Below are 21308 nucleotides of genomic sequence, written 5' to 3' on the forward strand. Positions count from 1 at the left end.
GCTCATCATTTTCCATTTCATTCTATAAACAAAATGCATTCAAATTAATGTGTTGTACTTGGTAAGTGTAGTCTTAAATCTGGTTGTGCTTACTTTTATCTAAAATCCAGCTCTAAAGAAGCCTCATCTGCATGACTGCCTTTAGTGTAATAACTATGCCCAGTTTAAAGATCACTGTCAGCAAAAGGGAAGTAGCAGCGAAGGCAAAAAGACATGTAGGATGGCAACAAAATGAAGCTAAATGCTAATGGTAGCATACGTGTTTCTTGACACTTTTAATACAAGTTTGGGGCAAATTAGCCATAATATAGAATTTTTAAAGTGTATGAAAAAAACAGACAAATCCTACTGTAGCACCTGTTCGCATTAAAACTTCACTAGGATAATGGTCAGGAGTCACTTTACTTGAGTAGTTGCTACAAAATTTTATGAGGACTTCCGCAAAAATTTATCTTTCATTTATAGCCTTCTCTTGAAAAATTGGAAACTCTGAGCAACTGATAATAAATTCCACTTAGCAAAACATGATTCTTGAAGCTAAAAATTCTCCAAAGCATTTATTTGGTTTTAGCATAAAGATCCTTAACCCACACTATAAAATGTGTTTCATACACACAGTGATTTCTTACAGTGATTTCAAGCACTTTAGATAAAATCATTACTTTAAACATGCATAGCTTATAAAAACAAAAAGTATTAATTTCTGGTAACATGACAGTATTTTTCATAATCTGTTTACAAAAAGCATTGTCCAAAACTATTCCCCAGATTCATAACACCGTTTTTCTGATTGCTGTTATGGACTATAACAATAGGCCTTCTGCTGTGCTGCAATGTGCAAACTACAAGGAAAGTAGTAAACAGTCTATTGGTATATACTTCTATTCTGCTGCTAGGTAATCTCTTTCAGCCAACAAAAATTTATTGCCACCTTAGTGGCAATAAATGATATGTAGTCATTACCACCAAAAATCTAGCTCAATATAGCCTTTTCCATTTGCTGTCCACCATCTTTTTTCTTTTTTATAATTCTGAAGAAAACACTATCTTCTAGGAAGTAACAATAGCCCCTCTATTTAAAATAAGTATTATCATTAGAACTTAAAACCCTAAACACCTTAGAAGTCAGCCACTGAGCAAAGCCCGTGTTTCTTCCCTAACCTTCTTGGTAATTTCCTCCTTTGCATTTTACCTGGTACATTAAAAATCATTGTTAGAATTGCATGTATCTTACACAGTTTGCAGAAAATTACAAAATTTATGATCATTGTCAACCCAAGCTGGCTGAAAACAAAGTTTTCTGGGTCTATTTAGCAAGGTATTTTACCTAAAGCAACACAATAGAAATACCTCCAGAATTTCCCACACTGAGTTATAATACCTATGTCAACATTCTTATCTAAAATTCACTTAATTACATGTTACAAGTAGGAACTTTTGAAATGGTATATCCAGTAATCCAGGTACTGAGGCATACTGGATAATATTAATTCAAAACTTACCAATTTTTGACCCAAGAAAACCAAGTTATGTTCTCGAAACAGACACTAGAGTTTGATGGATAGTATTTGCAATTCAAAATGGGTAAAATAAACTTCCAATATTTATACCAGTATATTTCAAAATAAATATACCAAAAGGCTCAAAATATTTTAAAAATTGTTAGCCTGTTTTGCCTTCAAAAAATGGTAGAACCTAAACAAAAAAATTTTAATATTCAAGTTATACCAAAACCAGATTTCCTTTTTAAATCTGAAAACAACTGAGCTGTTCAAAGCTAAATATTAATCACAAATAAAAAGCACTTACCTTCTTGTCTGTTATTTTTCCTTTTTAGCCATTTTTCCACAGTTTCTGCACTTACACTTTCTGACACAAACTCATCCAGTACCTGGGGGTGAAGAGAGAGATATGCCTTCACTTTTTCATCTGTTAAGCCTGAAAGAGAGAACATTAATTGATTACATTAATGGTATGAACTCCCTCATATGAAGAAAATAACTGGAGACCAGCAAGAATCAACATCCCTTTGTTTAACACACTGATTGAATATATGACTATTTAAATAGAACAGAGAGAGCAATATCCTTTAAAAAAATAAGCTTCAGTGTAGAAAATAGTAGAAGCAAAGGGTAACCATACAAAATACTGTGTACAAAAAGTCCCTTGAAGGCATACACATAAACATTACCCAGGAGAAATAGCCAGGTAGGAATTCATGACTATGAAATTATTTCTAAGCTATGCAGGATGATATATTGATAAAGAAACTGTTTAGAAGGAGATAGAAGGAGGTGAACTGGGATGTCTCACAGAGCACCAAATTCAGTGTTCTTACTGCAAATGGCAGCAAAATCAACACAAACTGTTATGGAACACCAAAATCATATGCAATTTTCAAATACTAGAATTACTTAAGTTACTTTAGATGTATAAACTGTTTTCACAGGCATGCTTCTATTGCTTTAATAACTTAGTTATCTAAATGAAAATAATTGCAGATAAAAGGTATTTACAATATCTGCAACAGAAAGAATACTCCAGTAAACATTTTTAAAAAAGAAGAAATATTCAGAATCTCAGATGCCTGACAATCATAAATAAATTTTCAAATTCACAAAATTATAATCTGATTATACACTTTGCAAATCCCCCAAAAATGACTGACCACAGGCAGGTGAACCCAGCAGTGCTGAGGCTGTCCAAAGGGGAAGCAATAAAAAGAGCCTGTCCTGAGGGACTTGGCTCCAGGCTACCATAGAGGGAATAGGCACCCCAGTGCAAAAGCCTTAATGCGATATGAGGGGAAGAAGAGTGGCAACCACTGTAATGACTCTAAATATGTCATCTTCTCTTGTATTTTGTGTATTTAAATATAAGAGTAAATTCAACACAGAAAGCAGCCAGGTTTCAGCAGAAAATGAACTCCTCTCTGAACAACACTGACCTCTTTCAGAGAGTATTCATGGTACAAAATGAGATCGATTCTCCTATTTTGTGCTTTGCACAGTATCAGAACGTGATGAACAGAGGTGCAGTGCAGTTTGAATGCTAGTCAATTATGGTAATATTTAAGATCTCTTACAGATGTTTACTGTGAAAATCTTCAGGAAGCAATACCAGAAGACAAACCAACAGCTCTCTGCAGAGCACCAACTACCTACACCACTTTCCTCACACCAACTGCACTATATCACTCACCCACATCAGCCCCCAACAGCTCAAAACTGGTTTAAACTACCCTTCCTTTAAATCCAGTGGTGGCAGCCCCTGCTGGATATCATAACCTCAAAGAACAACATTGCTACTTAAGGCAATTCCCAATATATGAATCACTTGAATAAGAGCTTATTTAGCATCCTGACTTTCGTTAGTGAAGAAGAAAAGGCATATCATGAATCAGTAAGACAAGTACATAATCAGCAAGTGGGGTGAAAACAAGTAAAACCCTACTACATTGATTGTTTAACCTTAGGTGGAAGCTTGTAGAGTTACTAGATCATAATGTAGCTATAAAGAAGTACAAGAGTGAAATGAACAAGATAATCTTAAAGCCAGTTCAGGGATTGCCTCATGTTCTAAAAAAATCAAACTCATTAATATAATTCTGTAATTTGTTCAAATGAGAAAAATGTAGACCCTTGAAAAAGTATTTCTAATTTCACAGTGAGAAAATTTGAAAAGGATACATATTTTAAGAATCATTCAAAAGAGTACCACATTTTAAAGATTTAGCCATCAAAATGTCATCAAAATTCATCTGCCCTTTAAGTTCTACACGAAAAATGGTCAAAACAGACTTGTCATAAAATGTCTGCCAATTTCAAGTTGTCTTTAGACTGCAAAGAAATACTTTTTTGCTTCTAGTAAAAAACTATGACCTGAAAAGGTTGCAAAATTAGCAAATGGAATTCTGAAAGGATTGATTTGTTTCATCAGTGAAAATAACCCTTCTTTCTTCATCCAACCCTTTATATGTTGTGGGTTTTGTAAATCAGAATTCCATAAAATGTCAATTTGAAATAATACTTCAGTCTACAGGTCTCAAATTTAATATCCAGATATTATGCAACTTCAGCAACCTAAAGCCAAGAACTCTGCTTTAACCTTATACAGAAAAGTAGCTCATGAAGCTGATATAAGAACTCCTAAACAGTCTTTAAATTACCCGTCTTTATTTCACTAAAGGTATCTGCGCAGATGTTTTTTCTTAATGTGGGATTTGTAGATGGGAGCAAGAAGAACAAGATTTACAACCATGTTTGCAGAGTTTAAAAGGAGTGACTTAAACCTATTTTCTACATAGATTAAGGCCAACTTATTGGTCAGCTCCCAATTGTTAGCCTGCTATATCAAAAAACACACCCTGCAAACATACACACAAACTCCACAACCAGAACTAACAATAACACATTGTGACTTCACAAAATGTAGAAATGCAAGCCTTTTCAAAGAAATTTTAATGGTTTGTGTTTTATGTGCATTAAGGCTAAAAAGTGTAGTAAAGATGCCTGAATGTAAGTGCATTTTACAGCTATGCAGAAGCAATTATTCTATGGCATATGGAAAGCCTTCTTGATTGTAAGATGCACATATAATAAAGTTATTGCATAACAACATGCCCTCTTGAACATTCACATGCTCCTGAAAACTTCTAGTACATCTAGTACATGTATTTTTGTTAAATATGATTGACCTCTCTATTTGACCTCTCTATTGAAGCATTGTAATCCCTTAATTCTGAAAAATGCAAAAAACCCTATTTGAATATTTAGAGGCAATGATTACTAACATTTAAATAAACAGGACAATAACATACCCACACTCAGGAAAGTGAAGTTTATCATGCCAATCAGGTGCTATTTACAGAATTATCAACAAACATAACACAAGCCAATGCTGGTTATTAATTTTTCTGTTACTTACGTATTGGTCCTAAATATTTGGGGCAGCAAACTTTTCTATATTCGTTCACACTAGAAATATTTCTCCTCTACTACTTCTCCCCTCACTACTACTTCCCATGACTTCCAGTAATGCAAGGACTTCTCTCATTCTTGTTCAGCATTTCTTGTGTGGAGCTTCAAGTGTATACATCAACAGTGCCTAGCAAAGGAAAAGGCAGCAGCGCACACATGCTTAACTGTGTTGGTTTATACACTTCCACCCAAGCAGCCCAGACAAAAGCTCCCGTCACTTCATTTCATGCAACCCTAGAAAGCATCACCTCTTGTATCGGAACCAATCTGTCCTCTGACAGAGCTGTGACAGTTACCAAAAAGGACCATCACTCAGGAGGGCTGAACACTGGCCACTCAGCAGGCCAGAAAGCATCGAAAGACTGGAATAATTGCTCTGGCAATTAAAGGAGGAATCTGGTATTTGATTTGGATGTCCATTCATTCCATTTATGCAGTGGAGTTCACCCTCCATACATATACCCTGTTTAATTAAAAACACACCAAATCAGCTTTCTCTCTTGTATTCTTATTTTAAAATTATCAACTCACTTTTCAATGCTCTATTTGACACAACTTGCTGCTGTCGTGTTTTATGCACACATTAGCTATTTGTTGTGAATTTGTGATTAAGAAATGAAGGACACATACATCTCAGATAAGCTCTTCCTCTTTTCATTCTCCTCTGAACAAACCACAGCAAAAAAACAGCTCCAGCTGCCCACCACTTGGGGCAGCCCAGCACTCACTTCCTGACCAGCACACTCAGCTACGTTCTATAGATCTCAATTTAAAATGTTCTCTTTGGCCATACCATCTCTTTTTGTGGTTTATAACTCCTTCATCCTTACTGTTAAGCTTTCTAGATCTCCAACAATGAAGCTGAGGGAAAATTGCATCAGCTGAGGTTGATTGCCTGCTGGGAACCATCCCTGACCTGACCCTACTCCAGGGCAACATTTGACACCTGCCCAGGACATCACTAGCTGACTTGGAAAATGCAATGCCAGGAACCACTCCAGACAGAAATCCAAGTCTAGTACATAAGAATGCTCCTTCACACTGTTTACTAACTCAGACATAACAGAACTGGGTTTAAAACCACAACAAAAACCAAAAATCTTCAAACATCAAGTATCAGTAATTATTCTGTGCCTTTGAGACAGTCTTCAACAGCCTGCCTTTAGAGAAAAAAAATTAATAAAGTAAAAAACACTAGACAGTCATATTTTTGCTTTCAGCTTTTTATGCTGACTAAAATATTTTAAAAATTTCTTAGATATTAGATAACCTGTGTAGTACTAAATAGATTAATGGGTTCTGCTCTCTGACTCCAAATCCATGTCACACTACACTCTCCTCTGAGAATATCTTCACTGAGCTCAGCAAAAAGCAGAACTGACTGTGAATGAGCTGAAAAAATTGAAGCCTAGAGCTATGTTTAAAAATCTCCATTTAGCAACATGAGTCACACATGTCATTAGCAAATCATGCAATTTTTTCATTACTGTTGTGATATTTGGTCTTTTTTCTAAAACCACTAACTTAATCAAATCTTATGATTAGGCAAGAATTTTAATTTTCACATAAAGTGTCTGGTTCCCAGTGTGGGGGGCACACAGGGAGTCAGAAAAGAAGGGGTAAAAACTGATGAGCCAACCTAATTCTTACCAAGGGTCAGCATTTTATCCTTGAGCAGCTAATCTCTGAAAGATTCCAGTCATTGCTTCCCTCCAAACCTTTTTTCCCATTTAGACAGGACCCAATTATTTGAAAACACATTGTGAGGATGTACACTGGTCATTGTAAGAAGTCAGGTGGATTCCGCATATCAAGAAGGCTTTTACTAATAAACACAAAAGAAAATAACTATAAATGCTGTCAATGTTGCATCTGTTAACAGCAACAACAATCTAATTCAGACCAAAAAAAATACACTAATTAATTAATTAACTTGTTTGGTTTAATAAGCAATTCTTCCCTGAAATTAGAGGAGTCGCAGAGTCACAGCAAATATTGGCAAAGTCTTAATTTCTCCAAGTAGCTAAAAATGCCTAATTTGAAAATATTTTCTTATCTGAAATAACAAAATTATGAAGAGCAAAGTGTCACACTTCCTCAAAATCAGCATTTAAAAATTAATATCATACTTGTATGAAAAAAATACTTGAAATATATGAAAGTCATTCAGAAGACCTAATTTGAGCACAGCTTTGCCTGTGTACTCCTTTATCTAAAGCAGTCTTGTCCCATCTCTTATTTACACAAAGATTACCTCTCTGTATTTTTCTACAGAACTTTGTAAGTGATATTTGTAGTTATTCTCAAAAGCATTCAAGGTATGTGTGTACATTGCTTCATTTGGATTAAGCATTAACCCCATTAAATCAATCCCTTCTTGGCTCAAAACATCAGGATTCAAAACCACAGGCACAATCAGTTTTGAAATATCATTTTCAAGTCAGACTTTTTATCTTAATCCATTTAAGTACACAGGAATGTAATGTGACCAAGTGCCCAAACCCTCTGAAACCTGACATTACTGGTCTGGCAAAAAGTGTAATCACTAACAAGAAACAATCAGAATGGTCAAACCTCTTTGATTGCTGTTTTCTTAAAACATCAATTCACAAACTTGTCTGTGAGCAGCTCCAGTCACCCTTTCGGTCCCTCCTCATCTGAGTCCCTCCTGCATTGCTAAAAAAAGCCTAATACATGCCCCCGCCATATCACCAGTGAAAACCAATAATGCAGTACCTGAAAACACTTCACTGCTGATTTAGGTATTTTAAAAGGGTTTATGTTTGTTTCACAGAAAATACATTTTACTATTAACCGTTTCAAATCTTCATTCAAAGGTGAATGTTTAATTACATGAACCTCTGTTAGCTGCATAAACCTGCAGGATCTGTATACATGTAAATGACAGCAGCAGCCATGTGACATCTCAGCCAGGATGTCAGCAGCACTGCTGAAGTTTTAGAGAGAGAAAATAAAGACCAGCTCAGCTAAACAGAACCGGAATGTGCTCATACAGAAAGAATATCAACAACCACCGCATTCTGTATCCTGTAATTCAAATCCCATATTCCTGATGAAAAAGCCATGGATGCACTTGAACATGCCAGATGCTGAGCAAGGCATGGACATAAGGCCTTGAGTTTCCACCAACTTTCATGGTGGTTTTTCTGATATTATCAGCATCTTACAAGCCTGAGTCCTAGACATCTGTAGATACTTAGCTGCTTACGTCTCCCAAAATCTAACACTCAAGAACCGCACAGTACTGGCAGTTCTGAGCCCTGCTTCAGTATTAACTTAAAAATCAAAAAATCATATAAAACTCCTGATGAAATCAGTTTTCATTCGCTAGAGCTAAAAGGCCTATAATCCTTCCATAGGAATTATATATATGCCTAATGGAGTCAACATATTCTCAATTTGAATATTCTTTTTTCATGGAGTTTCAAAACACACTTCAAGTTTGCTGAATGGCATAATCCTGTAGGTATGCTGTTATGCTGTAATATCATCCATTAGTTGATGCATGGGGCTTTTTAAAACTGTCTTACTTTCCTGGTTCGAGAGTAGCTTTTCTCCAGTTTTCATTAGCACATTGGAGTAACTCCAACAAAGGACTACAAACGTGCTCTAGGACTTGCAAATTGTAATCAAATAATTTCAAGTATGTGCTTAAAGAATTATGTATCATGTTAAGATTATTGATTAAAATAATTATTAACACACTATAAGTAAAGCATTATACTGAAGTATGTTAAAATGTATTCGTAGATGTAAAGGAACATCTCAGTATAATTATTTGCCTTTTTCTCTTGTGCAACATACAGAGCCAGAGTACCTTGCTCCTGCCCAAAATATACCTGAAGAGTAATGCATATCTTAATAAAGACTAAATAAATAGTAAAATACATTAATAATTCATTATGAAATATGCAAAGTCCCTCGGAACATGCACATAATTAATCTCTTAAAAGAGTATATACAGCTTCAGATTAAACTATTTAAAATCCAATCATTAAGCAAGGTTAGAATGCCTTCATTCTTCCCTTGAGAACAGGTGTTGGGACCAAGTTCTTGCTTTATGTCCTCTCCAGTAATACCTTCTGGCTGATGTAATGTCTTCCTCCCACATGACACCTAATCCTGGAGTAGCTCCCTTTTTGTCTGAACTATTCTGTCTTACAAGTAGTCCCATTCTCTTTATTACCAGTATTTTACTGCTGATTTATTACTTAAAACAAACTTTTGTGAATAAAGTTCTGTAAATGGTTTATAGTATACTTACTAACATAAATGTGCACTCCTGTTTATAAACTGCACCTTAACTTATTCCACAAACAAGATCCACTATGATGAAACTTTTGATGGATACTACATGCCTGTCCCAAGTCTCATTCTGTTATTTCACTAAACTGGAGACAGAGAATGTTCTTCCTTCTGAAAGAAGCACCCCACTTCATCTTAACACTTAGATTAGTAGACATGTTAGGACAGTTTCTCAGAGCACAGGACTCTTCTAAAATAACACCTACACACAGTCAAATAACATGCTCCTTAACAACAAGACTGGACACCTGAGAGTCTCTGCTTTGGTGATACTGGGATCCTATCTGCAGCACCACAGGCCAGAATTTGTAATTCTTTTTAAATTCCCTCCAAACTTAAAGTCTTAGGATGCTTAAAGAGAAACACAGTCAACATCCTTCGCAAAATGGGAAGGTACAAAACCCAGAGAAATTGGTCACTAAAATGTACTAATAGAACAAATATAACACAACCACATCCAGAAAAGTTTGATCTGGTTCATAGGAAGGAAGCTCTTCAAAAACAAACCATGCTAGCCCAACACATTTCTAGACATCATGTATAAAATAAAACATTTAGAAAAATATAATTATGAATTTCACATATTTTGTAAATAATGTTTCTTCAAGTCTTGCATCCATTTCATTTATGAAGGTTTTGAAGAGCACAGACACAAGGATGGCACCCTGTGGAACCCCACTAGTGACAGGTCCCCAGTCTGATGTCACCCCATTCACTGTAACCCTTTGTGCCTGACCTGTGAGCCAGTTGCTCATCCATCACCTAACACTGCTAACCAGCTGTGTGCTGGCCATTTTGTCCGGGAGGATGCTGTGAGAGACAATATCAAAAGCTCTGCTGAAATCTAAAAAGATAACTACGCACAAACCTGGTGAGCTGTTGAATGGAAAACTTTAGAAAGGATGCAAGAAGCAGGCTGCAAGGTGCTATTCTTATTTGATCTACAGATTGGCCATATTTACAGGTTCATTTGTTTAAAGACAGATAGAAAGTGCTGCCAAATCTTGACCTATTGATTAACACAGAGTGCTGTCTGCTAGATGTACATGAAGCCTAACAAATTGAAGGCTGAGCTGGTGCACAAACTTTTTTAAAAAGACATCTGATTTTCAATAAAAGACTAAGCTGAAAAAGAGTTTAGTCCAGTTTCCAATTCATCTCTTCAGGTTACTAATAGGTATAAAATGGGTGTACCTGTTAACTAAATAAATAAAAAAATTAAAATCCCATTCTAATTGCAGTATCAATTTTTCTTATTTCATCTTATGGCAATTAATCTTTTTTCTTTCCCACTTTAACGATTATCTTGAAAGAGTTTTCAGCATTACAAATCAATTCTTCGTAAAGGTACCACTAATCTGAATGAATAACATCTATCCTCTTTACACAGTGGAACAGGCTCATTTTTCTAAATTATAATACTCTATTCTTACAACACTTCACAATTCCAAAGAGATTTAACTCCAAGTATCCATATGCAAATATTCAACCATTCCTACAGTAGTTCCAGAAAACTCTCTAACCTAATTCAAGCACCTTGACAAAAATTTCAATAGCTAAAACAAGAAAAGAACTTCTAAAATATAAAAGCTTCTAAAAACCATCCAAAAAAATCAAGTTTTTGGACATGACAGAGACTCGAGCTTTATCAATTGAATGTTAGAGGGTACATATAGCCTTCCCTCAAAACCACCAAAAGAGCTACACAGCAGACATTTTAGCAATACAATTGAAATACAAAAAGATGGCATCACATAATTGATCTTCAAAACTGCTTTTTACTCTACTTTTTGCATTACTGTAAAATACAGATACAAGGTGCCTCTTTATACAAAACTGAACTTTGACTGACATTTAAAATAAAAAAAAAAAACCAACCTATTTCATTATTTTGTGGGGAATAGAAAGCATACCATCAGACTAATTAAGCACTGAAAGTAAAGCACTGATTCCATCAAACTGTCAGAAAAAAGTTAGAAATTCCAATTTATTTAAAACACTATTGAGGAAGATAATTATTTTCTTTTTTTCTGTCAGCTCTTTTTTTTCAGCTATATAAATGAACAGAAGGAAAGATGATTTTCAGAGATGATATCTCTGCTCAGTTGTATGGTGATGGATGTAATGATATCTCTATGTCAATAAAGTACAGCCTAGGAAAAGCAGTATAATTTGAGATATTTAAAAGAATATGTTAGTGAAGTAAAGGAGGTTTGAAGTGATAATTAAATACTGTGTTACATACACTTGTACATTACAGACAAGGACACTGTGTAACCCTTATTTGCACTGGTGAACACTTACAGGAGTTGTCCTAGTGACATCAGTGAGACTACTTATGTGGGCAAGAGCTCACTAGCATGTGAAAGGCTGTGCAACAAAGCCCCAAACACGTCTTATTCTACACATTGCTTCAATCTTTGTTCTTCAACCACAAATTTTTCTCTAATAGTGTTAATGATATTATTTCACTAATATCACCACTCAGTATGTATACTTCTCACATACTCAGTTGCATGTGAGAGCATGCAACTTGTTTAGTGGTATCTGACATACTCCAGTTTTTCAACTAGACACCAAAGCAGAGGCACACAAGAAACACAGATTCACTGAGGATGGCAGGCACCTCTGGAGACTGTCACCAAAGCAACCGTCTGCTCAAGCTGCAGTGGGTTTCTCAGGGTCCTGGTCTGCCAGCTTTGAGTATCTCCAAGGATGGAAAGAGACTCCACACCTTCTCTCTGCAGTCTGTACCAGTGTTCAGGTGTTTTTCTGTGTTCAGGTAGAAATACCTGTGTTTCCGTTTGCACCCAATGCATTTTGTCCTCTTGCTGGGAACAGCCAAGAAGAACCTGAACTGGCTCCATTTGTTTTACTTCACCCTCCATAAGATACTTATACAAAGAGATAAGATCCCCTCCGAGTCTTTCTTTTCTTCAGGCTGAATAGTCCAGTCCCAGTCATCTTTATGGCTCTTTGCTGGACTCACTCTACTATGTCCACATGTCTCTTGCACGTCTGCATCTTATACTGGGGAGTACAAAACTGGGCACAGTACTCAAGATGTGTGTCACCAGGGCTGGGTAGATGGACAGGATCACCCTTCAACCTGCTGGCAAATGCTTTTCCTAATGCTGAGATGCTGCTGGCCTTCTTTGCTTTGAGAGCACACAGCTTGACCAGGTTCCATAGATTTATAGGAAGAAATGCTACAGGCATTTCTACTTCCTGGCAAGTGAAATAAAGGAAAATACCTTCTATTGACTTGGATGTTGGCAGCACAGAAAAATAAAAAACAACATATGATGTTGGCTGATTTTCCAAAAGCTTTCACTGCTGTGGCAATGCTCTGTGTATGCAATCTCATTTGGCAAAACATCTTCCATCAATACTATTTTAGACAAGAATTCAAATAATCTATTTGTTACTATTTTAAGAATTTCTTTTTGGCAACCACTGTAGAACAAAGACGCAGTGTTTCAGTCATGCATCTAGTTTTTATTATAAAGCTTAAGCAAATGCCAAGAATTCAAGGCTAGTTTCAAAAATTAAAAATGAGCAGCTGCATCTTTTCCCTGCCCTCCTCCCCTTCATCATATCCCCACCCTCTTTTGTTTGTTTTGGAGACAGTGTAGCTCACAAACACGTTCACCTCCAAAAAGTATCCTTAAAAGAGAAAGGAACAGGAAGAGGGAAGAAGAGTTGGAAAGAGCAGATGTGAAAGGAAAACAGGAGAGGTCAAAGCTGAGGGTTTGTATTTGTTGACTCAGGAAATGTTTTAAGGACTCAGGAAATGTTTTAAAAAATGCTAATATTCATGGGATGCATATCCTGCACTGTGCCTTCACTGTAACAATTTATACAAACTTTTCACAGAAAAAGATAATAAAGTACTCAATGAGAAAAAAAATCTGGTAGAATCACTTCTACTAATTGCTTTTTAACATCCTGGTTTGCTAAAGCCTGTTTGAATTTGGCCATTGACTTAATTCAGAAAAACACTTTAAAACTATAAATACATTCATATAAGACAGACACTGTAACACATGAAATTAAGGCACATTTCCACAAGGCTGGTCTTAAATTTTCACTTTAACGTGTTACAGTACTGATGGTTGAGATTCTGACTTCAGTCCAGCTCACTGGCCAATCCAATAGCTCTCATGAGCACATGATAGGTCCCTTACAATATCATACAATGACCAAAAAAATTACCAAAGCCATACCTAAAAAATCATGTACATAGCACATGAATAGACTGATCCACTGCCAAAACTAGCCAGTTAACCAGTTACTAGCCAGTTGGTCAGTTACTGTGACATAAAACATCCAATAGGAGAAGAACACATAAGGACTTAAAAATTTTTAAATTAGATGAAATCAAGAGATTTAACAAATAGGTAGCTATCAACATTTTTAAAGTCCTTCAGATTCACTCTGGAAAAGCCTCCAAGACTGCAACTTCTGTAGGCTGGAGAATATAAATGTTAATACTATTCAATTTAACTGACAGTGACATGAAAGATTTGGAAAAAATCCAGTGCACCCAAGATAACTAAAAAATGACTCCATATTGTACTGCAAGAAAAATGGCAGCAGGAGGTCTCTCAAGGATATGGTATCAACAACAAAAAGCAGTCATAAATACCCGTACATTACTCTTTCTCCTTTACTACCACTGTCACATAACTTTACAGACTAATGGCTTAGTAATTTTGTGAATAGCAGTTCTGAGGACTTAACAGTTCTGGCGCTGTTCATGTTACTACACGAGCTAAAAAATGTACCTGATAGTGAAATTCATCCAAGTTCCTGGCACGTCTTTCCAGCAAACAAGCAATCCTGCAATGCTTCTGTTTAAGTGACTGTGACACATATACTCTTACCTTTCTTGCAAGAAATCCAAGCATTTCAAAGTCAGTAGACACCAAATATTTTCATAAGCTGAGCACACTCAGCATGACAGCAGCTAGGGAAATTTTAGTATGTATGGGTTTTTAATTGGGGGGGAGGGGGGTGGGAAAAAGAGGGAAGCAAAAGGTTATCAAAAATGCATCAACTCAAGTTCTCTAGGTACAGTCATCTTCTCGTGTGATACAGAGGCTCAAGAAATATGGGATATATTATCAGCAGGAAAAATCACAGGGCTACATAGACGGCTACATTATCACCATGGATAAATGGACAGAGTAAAGCTGGGAGAAACGCAAAGAAAATGCAGAAGAAAACTTCAGAGGCATGAGGATGAACATGGGATACAGAGTACAAAGACTATTCAAGAGGTAAAGGAATGACTAACCAAACTAGTACAAAATTAACCAGAAAAAAAAAAAAAAAAAGACAAAAACCCAAAACCAAACCAACCAAAGAAACAAAAAAATAAACCAACCCAAACCACAAATTGACAGCTTTTGCCAAAATCAAGTTATCTTGTCTACCTGTGTGAACCTTCATGTTGCAGCAAAGAGTGACATGTATGAGGATAGGGTTAGGCAGTCCAGGCTGAGGGAAGGCAGATTTCTTCACAGTAAAATTGATAACCTCCTCTGGCCTACAGTGATTGGGGATTGCAGCCTAAAACGTGGAAGAATGAATGCATGACATTCAAGAGGCCATGTAGCTACACTAATTTGCAAGTGCATAATGTCTAGAAAAGATCAGCTAGCATGCTTTTCGGATTCAATAAAGTACTTTTTAAAAATATCCAAATCTAATCAGTTAGTTTCTTAGAAGAAGTTGGAAAGTAGAATTTTTCAAGAAACATAAGTATTCCAATATTCTGAAATTTTATTTGTAACCAGTATTAAAAAAATAACTTTATAGATGTATGAAATTTTTTTGTTTGGGGACGTTTTTGTTTGTTTTTCATTTTATTCTTTTGAACTTTTATTATTTTCTTCAGAATTCTGAAAAATGTAAACTGAATTATTTCCTCATAATCTTTCTATTAGAACTAACATGTTCATACTTTGATTTCAACAAAGCTGCATTTTCCAGAACGTACAAGTGAGTGGTGAGAGTCCACATCTCTATGCCACTCAAAATTCCTCTATTATGCAATATGCAGACATGTGCTTCTTTCTTTAACTTTCCTTACTAGAAGCACCAGAATGAGCTAAACCTTACTAACTGATTTATTTGACAAACCACTAAGGAAAATACATTACAAGTAACATGAGCTTTCTTAGAGTATAGAAAAGAAAAAAATACGGTGAAATCAAGCAGTGCTTTTCAACCCAAGAAGGCTACCTAGTCAATCTGAAATACCACCAGAGAGACACAGACAAAGTGGAGTCAAAACTGTTATTTAAAACCAATTTTTGTATAACCATCCCTTGCTGAGCACTTATGTGTTTAATTAGGATCTTTTAAAGCTATAGTCAACATGTTTATAAAACCCATAATTTTAAAATAAAAAATATTAGAAAACTGGATTAATATTTGCATCTTTTCTTCAGAAAAAGAACAGTATACCATAATCACACCCCCCCCCCCCAAACCTCCCTATAGGAAGATCTTTTTTGGAAGACTAAATCCCAAATATCATATGCAACACATGAGAAATCAATGGGTTTACTGATGTAAGAAATAATTTTATTGAATAAAGAATTTAAAGAAGAATATAATTTTCCATACAGTTCAATACTTGCTAGGTAACATTCATTCTTAGTTGCTTTAATTTTGCAGTTAAGCATAGAAGTGGAAGAGCATAGGGTATCTTTTGAAACAGGTAAGGAAATTAGCAAATTCGATTTGTCGGAGCTCTCCTGTTAACATCAAATCTGTTTTGACATTAAAGGGCTTTGGCAAAGAGTATCATCCTCATATCAACTGTAAAGCATGTAGAGGATACTTTCTAGACTTAAAAATACTACAAAAGGTGAATGAAATATCTGGAGCTTGGTGGAGTTTTGGGGAGTAGGGGGAATTTGATTTGTTGGAGTTTTTTGTAATAAAAGATAATAAGAACTCAAAATGCCGTCTTTAGAAATCTATTGTTTTCATCAACATTTTCTTTGTCCCATAGAAATTATGTTCTAAATGTTCATAAAAGATATATATAAATATATATATATATATATATATATAGCACACACTTTTTACAGAGTGACAAAATCCAAAAGAATCAGCTGGAATTTAAGTAATCTCCATAAGAAATTTTAATTAAGCAAAAGCTGTAAACCTAAGCTATCAGAGTGATATTCTGCTTCCTCCTGACATGGTGTGTCATGTATTTGAGTTTAAAAGATAATTTAAAACAATAATGGCCAATAGGTCATTATTTCAAGTTGTCACACAAACAACATAGCAACTTAATGAGCTTCTGATGTGTGATTGCCTTCATTAAAAAAAAAAAAAAAAATACCACACCTCAGTGAGAGATCAAATGCTAAGAGACTTCTTGAGATTTATCTGGGAGTACTATAGATGGGATGAGCATATCTCCTGTTATTCAAACTGAGAAAAATATTTTCTCCTCTAGTACACAGGAAAAACATATTTGGGCTTCGTTTTCCTTCATGATCAGAACATGCATCTACAACATATCCTGAACTAGCTTAATTTGCATTAAATCAAAGAAACACAGCATGAAAAATCTCAAGGTATACTGTCATTACTTCTGTGACCAGAGGGGTGCAAAGGGGTGCCTAAACATCCAAGAGAGTCTGTAACTCTGGATGTGATCAGTATATTGGTAACACAGGCCAAAAGGAACCACCAAGCACGATATTTTACACAACTGCCCAGTAGCAGCAACACCGCAAAGAAAGTAAAATGTGTATTATTTTACCCTCCATAGCCAAAGTTCTTTGAACCAACAACTTTTAAATCCCTGCAGAGTACCTTAGCCAGCAGGCAGCAAGGAGCTCTGGCTGGAGGCAGGCGAAGGAGGGAGGGAATATTCTGCAGTTGGTCACAGGTGTTACAGATGCTGAGAAGTGATGAAGCCAGAAGCAGAATGATCAACAGTATTCCAGCATAGGGACCACAGCACTCAGATGGCAGCAGGGGTACACCCTGATTCAAGTTTGTTCTCATAAAACTACTTCTGGTATACAATATATGTGAGTGATTACAATAAGGGAGTGTTTTGCTTTGGTTTAAGTACCTAGAACAACTCCTAGAACATCTCCTAGAACAACTCATATCCATCCATATGCATGGTTTTTTACTGGGCTTTGCTTTTAACATGTAGAAGCAAATGCTACTAAACTGTTGTATCAGTAAAGGACTTATGCTTCCACTTCCCTAGGAGAAATATAATACCCATGCTGGAAAGATGTTCTGCAGTTACAATGATAAAGATTGCAAAGCCAGAGATAAAATATTACTACTTTGTTATCAGGATCCAGGGATCCCCTTCACCACCCACAAAAAGAGAAATCCACTGTAGAAGGGCACTACTTCAACAAGTTCCTGTACAAAGATCTAGTGTGAAATCATTCCACACACATGCTAGAACAACTATTCCCTTGATAGAGCTTTAATTAAATGGATAGAAATCTACCATAACTTCTCCCTACTACTAAGGATACATATTTACACTTGCCAAACTATAGCAATTAAGAATTTTATCTGTTTATTCTATTAAAATGCATAACGGTTATTACATCTGCACTATTAAGCAAAAATATTAGCTGAAATATTACAGCTATGGTTGTAATGTAGTACATAAGTACATAAGCACAACACATATTTATACTGTCATTTGAAAATGAAGAAAGGAATGGAAATATTGTAGTCAGTGTGATGGTTAAATTATGGCAAGTGAATGAACAATTGGAAGAGTTCTCATTTCAGAGAACTGATTGAGATGAGGTAGTAGGCACATACACAACTTGCCTTGGGGAGCATCAGGAAACAGCTGAATTCATTGTAGTAAAACATGGCTCTGAATGTTTTGCTCAGAGGAGAAACCTCACCCAGAATAGCAGCACTTCTGTTGGGTCATGAAAAGTGAAATTCTTCCTTCCACCCAATTAGAACAGTGAAGGAACAGCACCAAAAGATACACACTACTCTTATGCCCAATATAGCACTGATTTTACCTTGCTTTCATATGTCTTGGTTTCTTTAAAGCAGCATCATGAGAAAAAATAGACTAATCAATTAAAAGAAAAAATTACAGATGTACCACATGCACTCACAAGAAAACAAGCCACCAGTCACAGTGCCTTGATGGAAGCAGTTTTCTAGTTCAGAACAATGATACTGAAATAAAGAGCAGTGTAATGGCTGGATTATTAGAAGTAGAATCCTCAAAATATCCTCAACTTTTATTTGCAAAAACCAGATTGCATCTGAAGATAGAAAAAACCACTGTGATATAGAGGTTTGTATGCTCTTTAATGTCACTCCTTCTCAAACAACATGAATCTTGCCATGAAAAATAACTAGTTCTTAAATTTTTGTCCTCCCACATTTCTTATAATTTAGCTCTACCAAGCTGTAAATAACACTGGGTAAGCTTGTATTTTAGGGCCCACAGTCACTACCTTGTCATTTGAAAACAATGCAAAGACATATCTTTAAAAGAAAATAAATACAGTTTTTGTTATGTTTACATAACAAATTTCTTTCTATTTAAGTATCACCCCCAGGTACTAAAAACATTGATTAATTAAACCCATAGACAATCAAGAATATCAATTTTATGATCATTTAAAAGAAAAAGAGAAGTGAAATGACTATTGTACTTTTTTTTCCTCTAAGTTTGGAGGAGTCCGAATTACTACTTCATTATGTGTTACAAATTCACAGAACTTTAAAATCTTATAGTATTCCTGACACTTAAAGATTAACTCAGATCAGTATTTTAGTCTTAATGTTACAGTTATAAACTCATACAAAATAAATATTTCACCATGGATGTCTCTTACTGAAAACCTTGTATATTATTTACAACTCCTACAAAAATATCTAACAATGTTAATACTCATGTGCACAATGACTTGGCAGTACAAACCCTGCATAAACATTTTCAAATGTGATTTGTGTCAGGTCCTTTTAATCATCTGAAGTACTATCTGTCTTCTACATTCCCAAACAAATAGTTTGTACAGCTAAAATGTTGGCTTCTTGTAAGCACCTGTCTCCATCCATTTACAGATATGCTGCTGCTGACAACGGAGAGAGGAACAGTAACTGTCAGTCATTTTCTTCTCCTTACCACAATACTATACACAGAGCAATCTATCCTGAGGGCTCAACACTGATCAAATTATCAGAATGGACAAAATATCTCAATAATACAGTTACTTGAAAATAAGTATATCACATGAGAGAAATATAGAGGTTTAAGTGGTTTATAATGGGTCTTACATTTATGAGCCTAGCATTTTAATACCCTCGTCTAATTAATCTTATCAAAAATGCAAAGCTTTGCCATTAACTTTTGTTGAACTCAGTGGGAGTTAATTGTAAAGTTTCCATGTCCTGAATGTGAAGTCACCTTTTTTAGTTATACTTATTTAAAAAGACAAGCAATTGAAATACTGAGACCCCAGTGATTTTTCAGATCAACTATAAACTCTGAGAACAGCAGCAAGTTTTTACACTTTCCAGTTCACCCCAAAAAGCAGACATAAGGCTAGCCAAATCAATGTCGTTTGAAATTCTGCAATGATTCTGTGGATATTTCTAAGACTGTATTGTATTAAATGGACACATAAAAAATCTTAATTATTTCTAAATTCAGGAATTCACAGATAAATCCTATTATATTTATACCTGCAAGAGGTATAAATTCTCAGTGAAAGATCCTCTTTGATAAGATAAAGGAATACTAATTAAATAACTTACACTAGAGGGAAATGTCACTGCTTCTGGAAAGAAAGGAGCTGTTCTCACAGATGTCATAACCACTAGAAGGTATTCCAATGCTTTTCACAAACATAGGTAGCACAGCAATAACAGCAATTTAATTTGGAACTTGAAAACATTCAAAAGGACAAGTCAAACATGCAGAACATACCCTCACAAAAAGCTGGCAGATGGATTAATAAGCTTTTTAAATGAGATATAGTCCTGTAGAAGCCACAGCAGCATTCATTTCTATGACAGTTACCCAATATGCTTCAGTTCTTTTGTAAATCCTACCACTTAGTGGAAAGAAAGAATTTGCATATTTGGATAATTCAAACCAAGTTAAAATAAACTCTTGTAATAACATTGCGGTTTTCAAGTGATTACAAGGAAGACTGTCAGTTTAAATTAATATAAACCAAGGGTGTCTAAAACTTTTCTGTTTGATGTTCAGGCAACACAAAACAACAGCTAGAGGCTCTAGGCAACAACTGTCCCATCACTGCTTCCTTCTAATCCACATGCTGCATTCCTTCAGTCCATGAATTCTGAGCCTGCCTGCTTTTAATTGTAAGTGCCCATCTTTTGAACTGAAATCTCCTACTACTCCTTTTTCTTTTAAGGTATTTATTCAATAGTTAGGAAGAAAGAACATGTTTTGCCAGACTCTGGAAGAAAAAAATCAGCCAGGATAGAACTGCACATTCAGCACAGCTCCATGGGCAGAAAGTCTTCCTTATCAAACCTGATCTCCTTCTCCTTTTATGACAAGACAGACCACACAGGTGATCAGGGGAAGCCAACTGATGTAATCTTTTTGGATTTCAGTAAAGCTTTTGATATTGTCTCTCACAGGATCCTCCTGGGCAAAATGTCCAATACACAGCTGGACAAACACGTCCATCACACGGGATGGGTGAGCAACTAGCTCATTGATCAGGCACAAAAGGTTACAATGAATGGGGTGACATCAGACTGGGGACCTGTCACTAAGGGGGCTCCACAGGGCTCCATTCTCAGCCCTGTGCTCTTCAACATCTTCATAAATGACTTGGACACAGGACTGGAAGGGATACAGAGCAAATTCACAGAGGACACAGAACTGGGAGGAGCTGTTGAGTTACTTGAGGGCAGGGACACCCTGCAAAGAGACCTCAACAAACCAGAGATCTGCACAATCACCAACTGTATGAAGTT

At 35.8% G+C, this 21308-nt stretch overlaps 1 protein-coding gene across 1 annotated transcript in view; it reads right to left on the bottom strand.

The window, feature by feature from the left end:
- Positions 1–21308, bottom strand: part of PDE10A (phosphodiesterase 10A) — a 172899-nt gene that overhangs the window by 98532 nt on the left and 53059 nt on the right. The window contains exon 2 of the mRNA XM_041398164.1: positions 1810–1938. Coding sequence (XP_041254098.1) covers positions 1810–1938 — 129 coding nt within the window. The remainder of the gene's footprint in view (positions 1–1809; positions 1939–21308) is intronic.

The sequence above is a fragment of the Onychostruthus taczanowskii genome, unplaced genomic scaffold (assembly GCF_017590055.1).
Source record: "Onychostruthus taczanowskii isolate IOZ18803 unplaced genomic scaffold, ASM1759005v1 scaffold141, whole genome shotgun sequence".
NCBI lineage: Eukaryota > Metazoa > Chordata > Aves > Passeriformes > Passeridae > Onychostruthus > Onychostruthus taczanowskii.